The 20081-nt window shown below is 43.3% G+C and overlaps 1 protein-coding gene across 4 annotated transcripts in view; it reads right to left on the bottom strand.

Annotated features, from left to right (window-relative positions):
• Positions 1-427: 427 nt before the first annotated feature.
• Positions 428-20081, bottom strand: part of NDEL1 (nudE neurodevelopment protein 1 like 1) — a 147479-nt gene continuing 127825 nt past the window's right edge. Inside the window, exons 9-10 of one of the 4 annotated variants that reach the window (XM_030208114.1) lie at positions 12923-13032; positions 1158-1250 (exon numbers count right to left, since the gene is read on the bottom strand). In XM_030208114.1, coding sequence (XP_030063974.1) covers positions 1243-1250; positions 12923-13032 — 118 coding nt within the window. In that variant the 3' untranslated portion in view covers positions 1158-1242. Of the gene's footprint in view, positions 1251-12922; positions 13033-20081 lie in introns of all 4 variants that reach the window. The other 3 variants (XR_003942634.1, XM_030208115.1, XM_030208117.1) reach the window with 3 other exon arrangements.

Genomic DNA, 20081 nt, shown 5'->3' on the forward strand with positions numbered 1-20081 from the left:
TATCCCTTTGTCAACCAAGGTATACTATCTTGCAATTAGTTGATGAACATGCCATATAGGATTCTGAATAAATAACGATACAAAGCCCAAGTTATGTACAATTATCTTGGGCAAAAGGTATGATGTTTAGAAATGTACATACAGTAAAACAAAAATGTAAACAATGAATCCATAGGAGCCAACTTTCAAAATAATTGGGGCAGCTAAACAAATTACCCTTCCCTGAATACAGTGAAGGAGTTTGCCCAGTACTAGGGATGCTCAAACTCCATTGCACCCATACAGCTGGCACCTATGAATGCTACATAAAGTGACCAAAGAATAAAAACTAAAATTAAAATAATGAGGTTCTCCTCTGGCCTTCTGTATACACAAACAAGCTTGGTAGATGGATCAGTCAACGCCTCCAAATAAAATCCAACAAAGCCAAAATGAACTAATGAAATATATTACATATACTGTACAGATTTTTATATCAACATTACAGTCTTGGTAGAGTTGATCAAAATCTACCAAGTCTGAGGCACATATACAGACACACAAAAATACAAAGCTTGTAAGTTATTAACAATGTACAAGTGACCCAGTCACAAAAAAACCCATGACAATGTGAAAACTAAACTTTCTATATTTACAAATTAACTAATACTGTTTAACACAAAAAAAAAAAAGTTTTGGTGACCAAATATAAACAATGTTTAGTGGTTTTTAGGATACAGCTTTTAAATAAGCAAGCCAGTTCTGCTAACCTTCCATGACAGGATTTTCTATAATATATAACTTTCTCTGGAAGAAATAAATGAAGGATGCCTTCCACTGATAATAAAATGCTACATGTGACTAGGTGCGATGTAGGACATTAAATAAGAATTTGTTGCTTTTTAGGGTAGAGATTCTTCTGTATTCCAGACCAAAATAAGATGCCCCATGTATATCATGGGGCTCTGGTACACAAAAGTACTATAATAGCTAGAAAAAAATCCCCAAGTTTGTGAACAAGATTGAAGTGAACGTTGTGGAGTATTTTCCATGGTGACAGGCAGGCTGCTGACATATTCTGAAGTGCAGTTCCATGTTCGTCTTAAGTAAGTAGAAGTAAAGTAGAAGCATTTTCCCTGCTCCATCTAAGAAAAAGCCAATTTCAAATGTGCTCATCTTTTCAGACGCTGAGAGGAAGCATGCCTGGGGGAGATGGTGGCCTTGAAGATCCTATTCTTGAAGGTGGTCCTTGATCAAAACCATTTACTGCCCTATTGTGTGACAAAAAAATAAAATAAAAATTCGGTTTAACCCATCAGTGGCAAAATAAACACTGTTTACTTTAGTTCATTCTCAAAGCAAAATTTGAAGGTAAATGCAAAAATGCCTTAATAAATCGAGATCAGTCTTTTGTCTGTATAATTTTTATTTTGTTCAATTCCCTTATAGCAGTTATTTCTCTCTTCTAACCCCAAACCATGCAGCAAGCAACTATCTGCTTTTGCTGATTAAAAGTATAGAGAAGCATGTTTATTTATTTATTATTTATTATGTTAACAGTGTAACTCAACCAACTATACCCTATAAGGTTCCTCCTATTTAAAGAAGCAATACTATTTAAGACTCATGTATGGAAAAAGGACTGCTTCCTGAATACCACTTCAGGCTCATTCAAACATACCTAGATGAATAGCAGGAATTTACTTACTGGAAAAACCTAAACTAACTAATCAGATTGGCCACGTTAGACTTTTCCAAGTAATAAAGTCAATTTACTGACAAATGGGCCAAATGATCACACAATATTTGAATCAGGCTCCACAGAACCTATTCAAGCATTTGCTGCCATGTAATAACCTTCCCAAGGACTGATTTAACTTGCTGAAAGCAGTCAAATCAATTATCAACAAAAAAGGTGTCTTTGGCCCATTAGTTTAAAATTCATCTAACAAAGCTGATTTTCTTTTCCATTCAGTTAACACATTGAGGGGTATGGTCGAAAGTATGTCCAAATCAGAACTGGGATGTTCTGCTCATAATGTCCAAAAAATTAATAAAAAGTGTCCATCTCACAGAAATTTTCAAATAGTCCAGTCCAGATTTCCTGTTTGAAAATACGTAAGAAGGATGTCCTTATGCTGGAGACATCCATCCTGAATCTTTTAAAATTATAAAAGGGGGAAAAAACAAGGCACAGATCTGTTTGGCAGCATTCTTATGAATATGGCCAGACATCCTTGCAGAACATTGTGAAGTGGACTGTAAACCAATAGGCAGATGATAAAAAGCCCCACGCTGTTCCAAACAGCGCTCTAAAATAGCGCTGGAACAGCGCGGGGCTTTACCGCACCGATGATCAGAGATAATAAATGCAAATTTAAGCGGCGCAATTATCTCTGATCATGGGGTAGAAGTGCAGGCGAATTGTGCCTGAGCATGCGCTCAGCACAATCCTCCCACACTTGTTTGACAGGTATGGGCTGTCAAAAGCCCAAACCTGTCAAACACAGGGGCTAGAGGTCCATGGGACCACCAGGCCCTGACTACCCCTGCCCCAAGGAAAAGGGGGCTGGAGGTCCGGCGGACCTCCGGTCCCCGACGATCCCACCCCCCCACAGATTCAGGGAGGGCTGGAGATCCGGTGGGTCTCCAGCCCCCCCCAAACCCCCAGAAAATGGTCCCTGGTGGTCTAGTGGCCGCCGGCCAAGCCCCCTCCCACCCAGTGAGCGACCTGGGGGGGGGGACGACTGGAGGTCCAGTGGACCTCCAGCCCACCCCAACTCCCCTCCCCCCAGCGTTGTCTGACCAATCCCTGGCGGTCCAGCATAACAGACAACCCCCTCCCGGCCCCTCTACCTTAGCTGGAGGAGGGAGGAAGCCTGCCTCCCTCCTCTTCCTTGGGTTGACGCCACCGCAAAATGGCGGCGCCCAGCCCCACCCAGTGCATCCTGGGATGCGCTGGGCCTCCAGCCCCCCCCCCCCCCCCGGTCGCTCGCTGGGTGGGAGGGGGTTTGGCCACCTAGACCACCAGGGACCATTTTCTGGGGGGTTGGGGGGCTGGAGACCCACTGGATCTCCAACCCTCCCTGAACCTTGGGGGGGGGGGGATCATTGGGGGGGACCGGAGGTCCGCCAGACCTCCAGCCCCCTGTTGGCAGGTTTGCTTTTGGGGGGGGGGGCCTGCCAGCATGCAACTGCATGCTGGACAGGGCTCACCATTCCTCCCCAAAGATCTGCAAACCCTAACGTCAGCTCGGAGCTGGCGTAGGGTTTGTCGCAGCTAGTGACCCAAATTTTGGCGCGCTAGCCACTGATCATTGGCGATGAATGCGCTGAGCCCTGTTTAGCATGCATTAGCATACTACTTGCACAAAGAGCCCTCAAGCTCGTTGTTTCACGCGCTCGGGGGCTCTAATCATGGGGCGGTAGCAAACGCCGGTGCTAGTATGGCGCTAACAGCCTCTAGCGCCGGCGTTTGCTTTTGATCATAAGGGAGTGTCTACTGTACCTCAATGTACACCACTTCAAAAGACTTCAGGCTTGCAGGTGTCTTATATTTTTAGGTACAGTAAGTATTTTTCTGTTCCTGGAGGGAGCTCCAGGAAAAAAAAAAAAAAAGAATTCCAGTGGCATTTGAACCTGTGTCCCTTGATTGTACATTGCACTAGGCTGCAATTCTGACCTGTTTGCTGTTTTGTTCAGAATGGTCATAATAACTGAACCTCTTTGATTAACCTCTTTGCTATTAATGATCTAGCACTATCACTTTAATCCTTATGTCGAATATGATCTCTCTATAGTCAATGTATGTTACAATCCAATCTAGCACTCAGGAATCAATATGCATTACTATAACATATTCTTCTTTACCATGTATGTATGAAACTTAATGCAACACCTTTTGTAACTCATTACCCGGAAATGGCAACTGTCATTACGGCAAATGTAAGCCACATTGAGCCTGCAAATCGGTGGGAAAATGTGGGATACAAATGCTACAAATAATAATAACCTGACAGAGCCTGGTTTTTTTTCTTTCGGGTTCCACTTTCAGGGGAGGAAGGGGGATAGCAACCACTGGGGGATTAAGGAGAGGTCATGCCTTAATTCCTTCCAGTGGTCAGCTGCTCAATCAGAACATCTTTTTGTAACTTGGACGTGAATGAAACAGATCTAGATAAAAACATCTTTCTTTTAGACATGGATGTTTTCCGTTCAAAACAATCACTGTTGGACACCCTCCCTGGTCCCGCCTATAACACGCCCACAACACACCCCCTTGCTATTTGGACAAACTGCAGTGTGAAACTTAAAATGGATTTGGACATTTTTAGCAACTGTGGGTTGCTTTTAAAGACATTTTGAGGCATCCCTCTGCTTTGAAAACGAGCACCATTATCACTTACCAAGAGTAAACATTTTCAACTCACTTGGAACAGTTATATTATTTTTAATTGGAGGTAAAACTGAAGACAACAATGAGAAGTTAAGATTTGTCATTATGTTCAGGGAAAAGAATGGGACTTAGGCTATACCCCCTTATACTTGTTGAAAACAGAAGGATTAAACCAGGGGCGTATCTGCGTGGGGCCTCAGGGGCCTGGGCCCCCGCAGATTTTGCCCTGGACCCCCCTACCGCCATCAACCCTCCCCCGCTGCCGTTCTTACTTTTGCTGGCGGGGGACCCCAACCCCCGCCAGCCGAGGTCTGCTTCCACCTGCCGCTGCCGTAAAAACTTCTTCTTCAGCCGGCGGGGGACCCCAAACCCCCGCCAGCCGCCCCGCGGTGTTTAAAATTCATCTTCGGCCTCCGTGGCCGTGCTGCTGTGATAGGCGCTGTTGAAATCCACTTCGGAGTCTGACGTCGCAGCACGTACAACGACGTCAGACTCCGAAGTGGATTTCAACAGCGCCTATCACAGCAGCACGGCCACGGAGGCCGAAGATGAATTTTAAACACCGCGGGGCGGCTGGCGGGGGTTTGGGGTCCCCCGCCGGCTGAAGAAGAAGTTTTTACGGCAGCGGCAGGTGGAAGCAGACCTCGGCTGGCGGGGGTTGGGGTCCCCCGCCAGCAAAAGTAAGAACGGCAGCGGGGGAGGGTTGGCGGCGGGAGGGGGGTGGAGAGAGTCATTGGTGGCGGTGGGGGCTCGGCGGCGGGGGGGGCTAAAATGTGCCCCCTCCCTCTGGCTCTGGCCCCCCCTACCGCCGGAGTCCAGATACGCCCCTGGATTAAACCAAAATGTGGTTCTAATATCTGATGTGATGTATGATTAAGATTTTACCAAAATGAATGAAGAACAGAAAGATTGCAATAAATGCTGAAATCACTTCAGAGAAACACTCCAGGAGAACATGACAGCCAGCAGACCCCCTGCAGGAAAATTCCCACTGAACACACAGATGGAAGTGTAAATAAAATAAACTTCTCTAACTACCAAGTTTGAAGGACTCCATATGGGTTCCTCAGTCAGCTTCTTTTAAAATGTACTGATTGAGAGCTGTCTGTGCTCTTCTGTGTGTTCATAATCACTACACAGCCTCCTCCTTCTGCAGGCTTGATAATAATGTTTTGATTTCACAAGTATGGGTTTTTTTTTTCATTTGTTTGCTGGAAATGTATGATTTATGAGACTGTGTATTTGTCTAATTTATTCTTTTGTCTATCTTGTAGGGAAAAATAAATGTTTCTCTCTCCTCTTTTGCTGTATGTTGTACAAGTGGTACTTTACTCTTAACACTGGCATTCCTTTCTTTTATTTTATTTTATATTTTATTGTAAGCTGCCTTGTGATGTGCTCAGGAAGGGCAGTATATGAATTTTTCAATAAACCATAAAAAACAAACCACATTCTTTAGTTTGAAATTGTATTCCAGTCTGCTGCAATCTCCCTTATGAAAATGTACTTTCGGGCAGAATTTCCTAAAAATGTGACTGATCTGTGTATAGTTGAATGTCACCTTGTTTACTGGAAGGACAAAATGAAAGTCATTTAGACAGTACTGAGATCTCATGCTGTGATATAAAAGGCTACAACCCCAAAATGTTCTCCAGGAAGATTGTCTCTTCATTTAAAAGATCCAGGGAAAGCCTATTGTAGTACCAAAAAAAAAAAGACAACCTCAGCGACCTTGTAGTGACATACAATTCATAGCTGGAAAAAACAGAAATCATAAAAGACCTACAGCCATCACTTCAGGAGTATGAATTACTGAAAAAGATATATTCCCTGCTCCACCAGTGCTTGCCTTCTGATAACCAGCAGATCTAAAGACAAAATGAGTAAAAAGTAAACTCTCAACAGAAGCTCAAAAAGAATATGGCACAAGTCCCTGCAATATACCAAGCTGCAAACTGAACCAGCACATATCACATAACTCCACAATTACCATGGGAAAACCATTCAACACAAAGGGATCCTCCTCAAATATAGTACATATTATTAAATGCATAAAGGTAAAGAAGGGTGCTATATTGACAGGTCAGATGCTAAAACCAGAATAAGCTCAAATAGGCACCACAGGAACCACAAAGTCAAAATAATTTCCAAGCACGTGGATAAACTGAATATACATGTAACATCTTATGAACGCCAGAAGGAAACTCTTTGGTGAACATTAGTAGTAAATTTGAAAGACTGATATCATACTCCACACACCCTGGCTTAGGAGTGAGATTCATTACTGCAAAATTAATCCATTTGGAGACATTGTCCCCCAGAGACAAGCGTCCCTCTGTTGACCAAGATAAAGGAACAGGAAGGTGTATATAAATAACTAGAAGTAGAGAAAGGAGCAACAATCAAGCAGAAATCACAGAGAAAAATATCAGTAAACAATATTATAGGAGACTAAACTGATATTGAAGAGTAACATCTCAGAATAAGATACAAGACCTTTATCAGCTGGCAATTCCTGCACTCTCTTACAGCTTTGGAATAGTAGACTGACTTCTTAGAGACCTTGGAAAAACTGAATAAGTGAACAAGAAAATTCCATGTTTATGAGGTCTTTTATAAAAAAAATCAGCATATGCTAACTGTATATTCCCGGAGCCAGAAGAATGGGTCTCATAGAACAGATTATGGGGCTCATTTTTCAAAAAAGTAAAATGTCTCAAAAATGGCATAAAGTGGCATTTGGACACTTTTCTTTGAAAAATGTCCAAAGAACAATTTTCAAAACTTGGATTTGAGACATTTTTCTCTGCAGTGCATGCAAATCACAAGAGCCAGTGTTGGAGGCAGGATTTGGGCATTTCTAAAACAAACATTTTTCTACCATTACAGAGCAAAGCAAAAATGTCCAGGGCTAAAAAGACAGTTTGGTCTAGACCTCTTTCACTCATGACTAAGTCACAAAACAGCGCCCTAAATTCTATTCTATTCTCAGCATTTATAGCCTGCCTAGGGTTACCATATTTGTCTTGACAAAGACACCAACAGCCATGCCCACCTGTCATGCCCCACCTGTCATGCCCCTTCCACACCCCCTCCCACCCATCACACCAGTCACTTTGATGACCTCCCCCCTCCCCCCCTCCAGTGACCAGACGGGAGGTTGATGGGAATTAGAAACACCTTGACTTTCCCCCTTCTAATACAAATCAAGAAAAGCATATTCAGCAAATTAAGTCTTACCCCATGGAAGCAATAAGAGCCACTAAGAAACTCCTTTATAAATTGGTCATCAGTGAGCTTGCAGATGTGCAAACAGGAAGCAGAAAGCCACGCAAAACAAAATAAAAAAATAATAATAATAATTTAAAAAGAGGCGATGCTGGAGAGAGATAAAATTGTTCATTATTGATGGAAAAGGGCAGGCCTGGAAAAATAATCCCCACCAGCAGTCCTCCAGTTCTCAGATACGTTAACGGCTGGCTCCTCAAGTCTCAAGTGGATGCCTATCACTGACACTGTCGGCAACTTATTAGATGATTGGAGGAATGTTGGGAGGGGAGGGGCAGCAACTAGAGAGGATGCCAGTCTACTGTTTGCTGGGAGGAGAGGAAGTCAGGAGGAGGAAGAGATGCCTAACTTCAGGGGGAGGAAGGATGGGTGGGTGGGCCTGTGGTTATGCCACTGTTGGGAACAGTAGGTTTTTTTAAACCCAGAGAAATTATCACAAACCATCCCAATTTAGAAGAACCCTCCGGACAGGCGCTCAAAAAGAGGACATGTCGTATGGTAACCCTAAGCCCACCATCCAAGAATCAAAGTGGGGTACAAAACAATTATAAAACCTATCTAACCCAACTCTTCAAAGATGGCTAAAAACATTACTGATCCAGCCCAAATTATCTGTTAAAAAGTCTTCAAAGCTCTGCGAAATTCCATGTAACTAGTTAGTCTCTAAATTTGCAATTCCAAATTTTACTCGATTGATAAAAGAACTATCATGAAAATTTTTAAAACAAACGTGTCTAATAGCAGGATAACACAACCTAAGGATCCAAATCGAGAAGATGCCCGAGCAACAGGAACAGTTAAAAGTTGAATATGAAAATATGGAAAATAGCCATATATTTCTTTATTTGCTGCATTTGTATCCCACATTTTCCCACCTATTTGCAGGCTCAATGTGGCTTACACTATATAGCAATGGCATCACCATTAACAGAGTAAGAGGTTCAGCATATTGTTACAATTAATGTACAAGAATAACAGGTAGGTAGGGTAAATAAAATGATAATACATAACATACAAGTGAGAGTAGGAAAAAGTGTAATGTTCAATAATAATATGATAAAACAATCAAATCAAAAGGGATCAATATTGATTGGTTCTGGTATAGATTAGGAAACAAGTCATTAAGGAGGATTCTTTTTGTAAGTCTCTTTGAACAGGTACATCTTCAGTAACTTCCGGAAGGTTGTCAAGTCATGCATAGTTGTTATAGTATTCAGTAGTTTATTCCATAATTGATATGATTTTGAACACTAGGTAGGCCACATTAAAAACTCAAAACGAGCACAAAACAGCAGCCAGTGTAAACCTCTTAACAACAGAGTTGCATGATCGAATTTTCTTTGACCAAACATCATATTTAAGCACATAAGTACTGCCATACTGGGACAGACCAAAGGTCCACCAAGACCAGCATCCTGTTTCAAACAGTGGTCAATCCAGGTCACAAGTACCTGGCAAGATCCAAAAAAAAGTACAATACATTTTATACTGCTAATACTAGAAATACGCAGTGGATTTTCATCAAATCCATTTTAATAATGGTCTATGGACTTTTCCTTTAGGAAACCATCCAAACCTTTTTTAAACCCTGCTAAACTAACTGCTTTTAATACATTCTCTAGCAACAAATTCCAGTGTTTAATTACACGTTGAATGAAGAAAATTTTTCTCCAATTCATTTTAAATTTGCTACTTTGTATCTTCATTGTGTGCCCCCTAGTCCTAGTATTTTTGGAAAGAGTGAACAAGCGATTCATGTCTACCTGGTCCACTCCACTCATTATTGTATAGATCTCTATCATATATCCCCTCAGCCGTCTTTTCTCCAAGCTGATGAGCCCTAGCTGCTTTAGCCTTTCCTCATAAGGAATTAGTCCCATCCCCTTTACCATTTTCATCGCCCTTCTCTGTACTTTTTCTAATTCCACTATATCTGGAGAAAATTTCAAAACTTCAGAAAGGTATCTCCCCTGCCAACAAAGAGCACTCTGGTTTGCTGGAAACATCTGCTGACTGCCCTACCATGTCGCCATTGCAGGCAAGGCAAAAAGATCTGGCAGCACTGTTGATCATGTAGTGACTGGCACATATACCGCAGTCTTCACAGATCATACATACAAACTCTGGCGGCCTTGAAAACGTCACTCTTCCTATCCTCCCCAGCTGCTGGGGCTTCCCCAGGCACCCTCTCCATCTTCCCTACAACCAGCCTGCTCAGACCCCTCCATCACTCTACCTTTCCCTTTTTCTTTAAGGTCCAGAGCCCTGAGAGAGAGCAGAAGGTACAGAAGGACCACAGGATTTACAACTCCTATTTACTGCCCTCCCCACTCAGGCGCTCCAAAGGGACCACACTGCCTAGGCTGCTACAAGCAGCCAGGAGAGACCCATAGGTCTGAGCCTGGAAGACAACCTTGACCAATCCTTGTAAGCCATCCACAAGATGCTGTGCTCAACCACAGACCCAGGCCACATTCTGCTCCACCCCCTTCCTTCCCAGAATCAGACCAAATGAAAGCCTGCTGCACCAATCTAGACTGCAACCATATGCTGGAATCACAGAATACCGACCTTCCAGGACTGTACCAGTCCATATACTGGTGATGATATCACAAACTCAGTGTTCTCCATCTCCATCTGATATCCTTCAAGATATGCTCTCTGGCCTATAGAATAATCTTTGGTCTTGCACCTGAATACATGCCTTACCCATACGCAACACAATCATAAGCACAAGAACCTACCTCAACCTACACTTTCCCAGATGTCAAGGCCTAAAATACAAATCTTCATACTCATACATTTGCCCCAAGATACAGAACACAATACCAAAAGCCCTAAAACACATGAATGACTACATAACCTTTCAAAAACACCTGAAAGCCCAATTCTTCAGAAAATGTTTCTTCAACGAACCCACATAGTCAACCTGAACGCCAACACACACACCACTATGCATGACCACCGACAGAAACCGAATAAGGCACGTGTCTTCTCCAAGCAGCAATTTAACATGTATAACAGAAGCAAACTGTAAGCCACATTGAACTGTGTTTATTTACACCTTATATGATTGGGAAATGTGGGGTACAAATGCATAAATAAACACAAAAGCACGTTTAGTGGGTGTCAGTAGAGGCTGTCCATTCACAAAAACTAGAGTGAGAAAACAAATAAGTATATATATTTTGGATGGGTTTGTGGAGGTCTGGAAAAAGAATAAGCAATAAAGAAATAATTTATCAGAAAACAAAAGTGCACCATAGTCTGAGCAAAATTAGACTGAAAGGACCTGTGAGAGTGGCTGTGCAGGAAACATCATAAATATTCAGAAAAACTGCACAGCCATCTATGTCAGCACCATCAGAAGTCATCACCCCCTTGTGTGGCTGATTTGCAAATTCTATTATCAACCTGGTTAAAACTTTAGGCAAAATACCAGAAATAGCTTTGTGTCAGACACTAAAAGGGCCAGATGCACTAAACTTAACGAGCCATTAACGAGCAAGTAGTAAACCGTGGCATGCACAAAAGGCTTCCCCGAGCCATTTTCCGATCATGGTAGCAGCTAACGAAAACGGAATGCAGATGAGAAAAACAGTATTATAATGTGTAGATATCGTATTGTAATGAGATGCGCTACCGTTTTCCGATTGCCTAACCGTGGAAAATCTAACAGGAGGTCAGTACCTCTCGTTGGGGCTATGCGGGATTGAAAAACTTCTATAAATTTAACAAAAAAAAAAATTGGGGGAAAAAAACGTCCAAGTGCTCGTCAGGGACGACCTTTATGGACATCCTTCACTTGAAACAACGTCCAAGTGCTCGTCAGGGACGTTCTTCTAAAGTGCCTAACATGGACGTCCTTCACTTAAAAAATAAAAAAAAAAAAAGGACATCTCTGATGAGCACTTGGACGTTTTTCCCCCAGATTTTTTGTGATGGGTGCGAGGACATCCAAATTAAAAAAAAAAACTATTTGGACATCTTGATTATGCCCCTCCTTCAGGTCTCTCTCAGCCAATCACAGCGCGTTTAGCTGACACCAGTGACAGCTAAACGTGCTGTGATTGGCCGCAACCGCTTTGCCAGCCGGGCTAACGAAAAGTTGTGGGAGCGGCCGTCGGGAGGAAGCACAGTTGGCAGCTGGGGATAGGGAAAGCTGAGCACGCAGAAAGAGACTGGCAGGAAGGAGCAAGAGACGCGAAGAAGTCGGGATACCCCTGCTGCCTACAAGCAGCCGCCCAAGGCATACTGCGAGGATTCCTAGACTTAGCCGAGCAGGGGACGGGAAGAGAGAAGAGGCACCCCACAGCTGTATGGTGGAACTAGCGTTGCCGCCACCACCATCACCTCCTCCCACCACAGTCCCTCCAAATACGGGGCTCTTCGGGACTGCAGCCCTTATCGCCAGCGCTCCCCCAGCCTGTCCTACAACCACCAGCTCTCGCCTAGCTACAGCCGCCACAGCTCGAATGAGCTAGAAGTTTGGTTTGTAATCCTTTTTTGTTTGTTTTTTGAGTGGACGTCCATAAAGGACGTCCCTGACATGCGCAGAGCAGCCAGCATAACGCTTGGCTGCTCTGCGCATACTCAGCTGGCCAACTGTTTCCCAATGGAATAGAGAATGCAAGTGAGCTACAACGAGCAGCTCATTTGCAGTCCTTTTCCTTGATGCATACCTGTTCCTTACCGATTCGCTAAGGGAATCGGGAAGGGAAGGGCTTTAACGATTTTTTAGTGCATCTCCCCCTCAGGGCATATCATAAATGAACGAGTTTACCAAGTGATAACATGTAAGACCACAACATTCACTGTGGACTGCAAAGAATAAAGAGATTAGCTGTCAATTCAACTCCCCAGTCAACTGAAAACAAATCTCTGAAGGGTCTCAAAAGCTAATGTAGTTTAGTATGAATTAAGCCAAACCTTGCATACCAACTCTATTTGGGTGGACTTAAAACAAAAAGACAACCTTAGAAATTATGGTAATGAATGAATTTATTACAATTTGCAGAGTATAGTGTTCTCTGTAGCAATTCATGATGTAGGTAAATTAAAGTGCTATGTCAGCATGCATGCTGCAGATTAAAGTGGCATTTTATTTTATCCTTGATATATTGATCATTGATGTATATCAGCAGCACAGCCCACCGAACAACGCAAACTTCCAATCTCATCACAATGGCCACCTGAAAATTGCGGGTGCAATAAAATTGTGGATTCTGCAATTTTCAGGCACTTCTGCAACTTTCTTACTTTTCCTCATCTGTCTTGGCTTTTTAAATGTTCTTCTGCAAATGTCTTGCTTTGACAGGTTCATGGTATGTGTATTTGAGCTGGTTCCAGGCCGTCTAGTCTCTCTAAAGCTGAACAGACAATTGTATAGACAGATCATCAGATGTGTGTGAATGAGACTAGTAAAACCCTAGTTTTACCTCCTGAATATTTTCAAATATTTCACTGTGAAAGAAACAGATGGTATATGCTGTGGGTATCAAGATTTTTCCATGTGTCTTAAAGACAAAATTTTATTCCTTTATCATAATTTTAAAACAAGGTTACAGTGCTTGTACAATTTGTGCACAATTTTGCAACAAAATTTTCCCACTATTTTCAGTTATTTTATTTCCTCACTATGGGGTCTTTTTATTAAGGTGCGCTGATTTAGTGCATGCTAATCCTGTGCAGTCCATTGTATATCTATGGGCTGCATGGCACTTAAATGCACACTGATTAATTAGTGTGTGCTAAATCTGTTAAGCGTACCTTTGTAAAAGGACCCCCTAGGAGCGCAATTTTATAACAAACAGAGTGCCTATGCTATGCTTACTTTATAAAGGTACATATATAGAGTAAAGGCATTACTACTACTACTTATTTAATTTAAAATATTAAGTAAAAATGTAAACTCACAACCAGACCTATGACTATTCTGGTGTCTCAGTCCCTTGAAGGTAAATATTTCAACTAGACCAGCACTGCTGACAGTCCAGCGACTCCTCAAGTTAAACTGCATATTAGGGTGGACTATTTGACTTGATTTGTTTTGTTCTTCAGTTCCAGCATCAGTAATATTATTGCCATTTAATGAATTTTTTAAAGACTGCATATACACAGAAGTGAAAAACATTTTTGTCAAGAGTTTTGTTTTCATGTCTGTTTAGTAGAGCAGAAAAAAAATCTCAAAGCTGAGGGGATTGAGAAAAGACCACTGCACATGAGACATGCTCAGAAATTTACACTTTGTTATGAGTGCTCAGAGAACTGCTCTATTCCAGCGCTGTTGGATGTCATTACCCAGCTGTGTACCTGATTCAATCCTGCTTGTCAGCAGAAAACAGAATAGGACAGTGGGTAATATTTTTAGAACACTGTGGTACTGCAAAGTCCAAAGTTATGTAAGTTATGTCTAAGGACTGAAAAGCTTTAAGTTTCATTACCCATGTGTTTAACCTTTGGATGTACAACAGTAAAAATCAATGAAATAAAGAACTCTCATACTGCTGTTTAGTTTTCAGTAAGAATGGGAGACCAAATTTTGTTCTCACTGAAGCAGCAATGCAGCACCTCAGCAAAGCCCAATTGGGAAAGACAGCCAAAGAGGATGCATAGTAAGCCTATTGGTAGTAATTAGATATAAAATATTTTAGTGTATAACTATAAAAGTTAAAAAACCATGTATACTGTTGAAAGATTTAAGAACCAGTCACCTCTATTATAAGTTAGAGTCTTTGAAAACAGCAACTAAATTTTATATAAGAAGTAAATAAGGAAATATATTCATACCAGTGATGTTAAATTTAAAAAACCCCAAAAACAAACCAAAAACACACAACTCTAGTAAATGGCATATGGAATCTTTTAAAGAGAGTGATTTATATTATATATTAAATACATTTTATATACATAAATATTGTCACAACTATCGGGAATGGTGAGCCCTTGGACCAAAGCCGGAGCTTTGGCAGACAAATCACCTAGGCTGGCAAAGGCAGGAATCAGAACAGACTGGACTAAGATAAACTAATAGACTCAACACAGGCAGGATAGAGGTAACTAAACACAATGGACTAAACAAGGACCGGATCCAGACGAGGCAAGGAAAAGAAGGCAAAGGGGCCAGAACTGGAACCCAGACAGGACAAGGCAACACTCGGAACTAGATTAAAACTGGATCTGGACAGGACTAGACAGAAAGAGACAAAACAAAGCACAACTAGACAGGCAAGACAGGGCAGGAGCTAGGCAACAGAATAACAGAAGCAAGACAATACACAAGGCAGGAACAGGATTCAGGATTCTCAAACAGGCTTGGCTGGAACAGGCGTCTGAAAGGGACTTGGCTTGACAGACAGCAGGCAGAACCTGGCTCAGACAGACAGCAGGGGCAGAACCTGGCCCAAACACACAGCAGGGGCAGAACCTGGCCCAAACACACAGCAGGGGCAGAACCTGGCCCAAACACATAGCAGGGGCAGAACCTGGCCCAAACACAGAACAGGAACAGAACTTGGCAGAAACAGCGCTCAAGAGCCAGGAAGCAAACATAGCAGGCAAAGGATTAAGTAGACTAAGGGAAGACAAACAAAGAAGCAATGTGCTTACCAGCATCCACAGCTGGAAAGGGGAAAGGCCAGACAGATTGAAAGCAGCAGACACACCTGCATAGCAGTGAGATAATTAGGGACAATGTTGGCTTCTACAGACTCTCAGAATTAACAGACAAGAACTACACACACAGGAAACAGAACATGGGAAACAGGAACAGAGCTTGGCTAAACACAGAGCTTAACTATAGCAAGAGTCAAAAGAAGGGCTAGACTAAAAGCAGCAGACACACCTGCATAGCAGTGAGATAATTAGGGACAATGCTGGCTTCTACAGACTCTCAGAATTAACAGAGAAAAACTACACACATAGGAAACAGAACATGGGAAACAGGAACAGAGCTTAACTATAGCAAGAGTCAAAAGAAGGGCTAGACTAAAAGCAGGAGACAAGGGTAGAGTCAAATAGATGCAGACTCCAAGGGCAGGGTGTGGCTCTAGAGACAGGCTTTCAGGATCAAGGTTCAAAAGCAAACACACAGAAAAAGCAAAGCATTGAAACACAAGACTCAAAGAAACACAACAGACCTTCAGGAGTAAAACACTCAGAAACAAAGCCAAGCATGGATATGATCTAAACAGGTAACACAAGATTAAGACACCCCTTGCAAAGGCAACGTAGGAAAGCTCCCTGGGTCCTTATAAAGGAGTAGGCTGATGATGTCACAAGTAGGAAATGAAGCAGGGAGACCAAAGCGAGGCTTGGCTAACAGGAAGAACAACAACAGGAAATGAAGCAGAAGCAGGGAGGCCAAAGCGAAGCTTGGCTTACAGGAAGAACAATAGGAAAAAGGCAGACTGGAGACAGGTCACAGAGAAACAGTAGGTCTGAACATAAGGGCACGGCCACAACCATGACATAAATACACACTCACAGGGGTGAATTCTATATACGATGCCCAAAAAATAAAAATCAGCACCGAAAAAAAGAGCTGTTTATAGAATAGTGCTTAGGCCCAGGAATCACACCTAATTTTAGGCGCAGCCATTTACAACTGAAATGTGGTGCTAATCTTAACACTTAAATTAGGCACGTATCCCCATCTATATATATATAAAACTCACCCTCAACGTTCTGAAGACAGTGACGTCAGTGAAGCCAAGCCCTGACTTCCTTCAAAAAGGTTCGAAAGTTCGTGGTGGTGAAGCCACCAAAATCACTCCGGGCCCCGCCCTCGAGGGCGGAGCAATGGCAGAACAACGAAGGGGTTGGCAGGGAGGGAGGCAGGGGGGGTGGAAAATCGCTACAGGCCCCGCCCTCAAGGGCGGAGCAATGGCAGAACAACCAAGGGGTTAGCAGGGAGGGAGGGAGGCAGGGAGGTGGGGGGGGTGGGAAATTGCTACGGGCTCCGCCCTCGCGTCAAACGTCATGACGTTGAGGGCGGAGCAATGCCACAACAACGAAGGGGTTGGCGAGGGGGGGGTGTTGCCGATGAAAACCTTGCTAGCGCCCATTTCATTTGCTCAGAAATGGGCCTCTTTTACTAGTTATTCTATAATTACCCACATAAATTTTGCTTAAGCCAATTAACAGCACTAATTACCTCAGTATTCCATTGTACATGCAAATTGGGAACACACCCAAATTTCACACACAATTTTTAGCAACTTTTATAGAATTCAGGGGATACTATGTTTAAAAATACCAGGACTCCAAATAACTGGTTCAACAGGCCTATAAGAACTGCCATACTGGGTCAGACCAAGAGTCTATGTAGCCCACTATACAACTTTTAACGAAAGTAGTCCAGGTCACAAGTACATGAAGAGTCCCAAAATATAGCAACATTCCACATTACTTAACTGCAGGAATGAGCTGTGGCTTTCCCTAGGTCTACTTTAATGTAATGGTTTATTGACTTCTCCAGAAATTTGTCCAAACCTTTTGTAAACCCAGCTACATTTTTATCATTTGTTCCGGCAACGAGTACCAGAGATTAATAGGTTTACTGGAAAAATATTTCCTCCTATTGTGCTACTATGTAGCTTCATGGAGTGTCCCCTAGCCTTTGTACTTTTTGAAAGAGTGATCAATTTAATATATACCCATTCCACCTCATTCAGTGGAACTCAATGACAGAGCTATAAATAATCATGCAGTCAATATGTAGCATAAAGCAAAGGTACCTGTAGCAGATATTCTCAGAGGACAGCATGCCTTATATTCTCACAAACGGGGTAATGCGTGTCTCTGCATTGCTGGTCCGAAGCTTGTAACAAGCTTAAAAATAAGTCTTTGAGCATGAGATGCACTCCATTGTGCATGCACAAGTACCTTCCCACCCGCCGCAGGACCAGCAGTACAATATAAAGCATAATAAAAAGGGGACAACTCCAAGGGGAGGTGGGAGGGTATGTGAGAATATAAGGTCTGCTGTCCTCTGACACTACCTGCTACAGGTAAGTATCTTCGTTTTCTCCGAGGACAAGCAGGGCTTATATATTCTAACAAGTGGGGAATCCCTAGCTACTAGGCTCTCTAAAAGCAACCACTAGTGGTCAACTGGACTTCTCAGCGGCGAGGGCAAAAAAGTAATTAACCTGAAACTATATACAACTGGGTGAGAGTGCAGCCTAGAACAGAACAAAATAGGTGTAGGAGGATGGAGGTGGACTCTAGACCCCAAACAAATTCTGCTGCACTCTGTCCAAATCGACTATTGCGTTGGGTATACTGCTCAAGGCAGTTATGAGATATGAATGTGTGGACTGAAGACCACGTCACAGCCTTGCAAATTTCTTCAACGGAGGCTGACCTCAAGTTGGCTACCGATACAGCCATGGCTCTGACATTGTGAGCCCTGACAGGACCCTCAAGAGTCAGCCCAGCCTGGGCATAAGTGAAAGAAATGCAATTTGTAGCTAATTGGAAATATGCATTTCCTGATTGTGACCCCCATCCTATCTGGATCAAAAAACAAACAGTTAGGTGGATTGCCTGCAGAGCTTAGTCCGCTCTGCGTAAAAGGCCAATGCTCGCTTGAAGTCCAAGGTGTGCAGTGCACTTTCACCAGGATGGGCGAGATGTTGAGGGAAGAATGTTGGCAAGACAATCAACTGGTTCAGATGGAATTCAGACAACCTTAGGTAGAAACTTAGGATACATGTGGAAGACTACTCTCTCACGATGACTACTCTGTTATGATGAAACTTCGCATAAGGTGCATCTGCCAACAAGGTCTGAAGCTCACTGACCCTGCGAGCTGAAGTAACCGCCACCAAAAATATGACCATCCAGGTCAAGTACTTCAGATGACAGGAATCAAGTGATCCAAAAGGAGCTTTCATCAGCTGGGTGAGAACAATGTTGAGGTCCGTTGACAGGTGGAGGGTCTGACAGGAGGCTTTGTCAAGAGCAAGCCTCATGAAGCGAACTAGATGCTATCCAGAGATGGGCTTACCCTCTACACCCTGATAAGCACTAATGTGAACCCTTACAGAGTTGGTCTTGAGAGCAGACTCGGAGAGGTGCAGAAGGTATTCTGCAGGGTCTATGTAGGGCAGAAAATAGAATCTAAGGTCTTGTCCTCATACCACACGACAAATCTCCTCCATTTAAAAGAGTAACATCTCTTAGTGGAATCTTCTTTTGAAGCCAGCAAGGCCCTGGAGACACCCTCAAGAAGATGCAAGGAAGCAAATTCTAAGCTCTCATCCAGGCTGTGAGGGCCAAAGACCGGAGGCTGGGATGCAGAAGCGATCACTTCATTCTGTGTGATGAAAGTCAGAAAACAAACATTCCAATCTCCATGGTTCTTCGGAAGATAACTCCAGAAGAAGAGGGAACCAGATCTGCAGGGCCAGAAGGGAGCGATGAAGAACACGATCCTGTGGTCTTGCTTGAGTTTCTGCGAAGTCTTCCCCACAAGTGGGAGGTTATGCATACAGAAATCCTGTCCCCCAGTGAAGGAAGAAGGCATCTGATGCTAGTCTGTCATGGGCCTGGAGCAGAACTGAGAGACTGTCATTGGATTGAATGGCAAAGAGATCCTCCGAGGAAATGCCCCAACCTCGAAGATATTGCAGGCAATGCTCATGCCGAGGGACCACTCATGCAGTTGCATGAACCTGCTGCAGTCTGTTGGCCAGGCTGATGAAGTTTCGCACCAGTAAGTGGCCTTGAGGAGCATCCCGTGCTGGCACACCCAACACCACATCCGGACGGCTTCCTGACACAGAGGGCGTAATCTAGTGCTCCCCTGCTTGTTTGTGTAGTACATGGCAACCTGATTGATTGATTGAATGAGTATAATTTGGTTAGTTAGCCAATCCTTGAAAGCCTATAGAGCATTCCAGATCGCCCGGAGCTTCAATAGATATATCAGTTTCCTGGGCTGACCAAGCACCTTGAATGTGAAGCCTGTCTACATAAGCTCCCCACCCTAGCCAGGAACTTGGAATGGGAGTCCCAGAGTCGGTACTGAACCAACTTTGGCAGATGATATCTTCTAGGTTCCCCACAGGCTGACATCACTGGAAAGCTAGGGTCCCATTGAGGAGTTCTCATGTGAAAACGTGCCATGGGTGTCACATGAACAGTAGAGGCCATGTGATCCAACCACCTCAACATCTGCTGAGCTGTGACCTGCTGAGTTACTCAGACGTGAATGGTGAGGGTGACAAGAATATCTGTCCACACCACAGGTAGAAAAGCCTGAGCCATTTGAGTATCCAGCAGGGCTTCAATGAACTCCAATCAGTGAACAGGGAGCAGATGGGACGGGGTAGCTGAAAATGAACCCTAGTAGCTCTAACACCTGAATAGTCCCATATGGACTCCTGAGCCCCGTCCCGTAACATACTCTTCA

This window comes from Microcaecilia unicolor, chromosome 6 (assembly GCF_901765095.1).
Source record: "Microcaecilia unicolor chromosome 6, aMicUni1.1, whole genome shotgun sequence".
Classification (NCBI taxonomy): domain Eukaryota; kingdom Metazoa; phylum Chordata; class Amphibia; order Gymnophiona; family Siphonopidae; genus Microcaecilia; species Microcaecilia unicolor.